Source organism: Trichinella spiralis (assembly GCF_000181795.1).
Source record: "Trichinella spiralis strain ISS 195 chromosome Unknown Scfld6, whole genome shotgun sequence".
In the NCBI taxonomy this organism is placed as follows: Eukaryota; Metazoa; Nematoda; class Enoplea; order Trichinellida; family Trichinellidae; genus Trichinella; species Trichinella spiralis.
In genome coordinates this window covers 3,456,970-3,458,027 of record NW_003526945.1, presented here as the reverse complement: position 1 = coordinate 3,458,027, position 1,058 = coordinate 3,456,970, and the positions used below count along the sequence as shown (strand labels likewise).

At 33.7% G+C, this 1,058-nt stretch overlaps 1 protein-coding gene across 1 annotated transcript; it reads left to right on the top strand.

Moving 5' to 3' along the window:
- Positions 1 to 244: 244 nt before the first annotated feature.
- Positions 245 to 446, top strand: Tsp_08594 (hypothetical protein; the record flags this gene model as incomplete). The annotated part of the gene is made up of 1 exon (XM_003373820.1): positions 245 to 446. A coding segment is annotated over exon 1 (202 nt), but the record flags the coding sequence as incomplete, so codon positions are not given.
- Positions 447 to 1,058: the final 612 nt, after the last annotated feature.

Below are 1,058 nucleotides of genomic sequence, written 5' to 3'. Positions count from 1 at the left end.
TCCCAGCAATGGGATCTCAAGCAAGGTTTTTTTCAGCCCGAACGCCCCCGCGCCGCCCCCCGCCCTCCTGCCCGTTAACGGGGACTTCCCTCGGCGGAGTCTCCTAGTCCCGTGCTGTCCAGAGACCGGTTTTAAAGAGATGACCCTGTCCATTTGTGTGGTAATGGACGTTGTTTGAAATCTTGTGCAATGGGATTTCAACACCTATGTGAATTCGTAAGACGTATCTGTCCTAGAGGCAGTTATGCAAATTCGCACAATTGACGTAGTGCCGAGACTCTGTTTCGGTGCCAATCTAGTGGTGATCGTTACTCCCCCAAGAGGAACGGTAAGCGTCGCTATGCGTTTGTGTTATTGTTACGCTGGCTCTGACACTTGGCCAATGATTGACATCAGATTTGCCGTCACACCTTTAATTAGTTCATTTGGCGTTGCACCTTTCATCAGTTTAGGCATGATACATTTAAAATTAATCTCTATCGAGAGTTTCCCCTTATAATAATGCTAAATAGTTTAAATTTGTTAAAATTTCATACATTAATTTATACATTTAGGAACTTAAATGATAAATAAAATATAATATTCATTCATCTAATAATTGTGCAAATTCCATAGTTGTAAAATTTCATAAAGTTTTTTGAATTTTTCATTTGCTTTTCATCTTATAAAAGATTTAAATTATTCATTAATTGTATACTGATAATAATACTTTTTTAGTGTAAAGCAGTTTTTTTACTTTAAAGAATGCAATGTCAAAGTAGATTTGTACTTTAAAACAGTCTAATGTAATAAGTTAAAGGGATGTAATATAGTAAACATGAAATTAGCATAATTTTATTTATTAATTTTTGCATAATTAGTTATTGTTTCAATATAAGTTTTTTACTTATAAAAATGTTAATCGGGGGTCTCTTTTAATTAGGTAATGGCAAAAAGTAAACTTTCGTATAAATGAAATAAACAATTTAGCTTAGACAAAGGTGCAACGAGTTTTAATCTTTTTCATAAATAGGGAAGTTAATCTTCTATAAATAGAAATGTTAATTTAATCCGTTAAC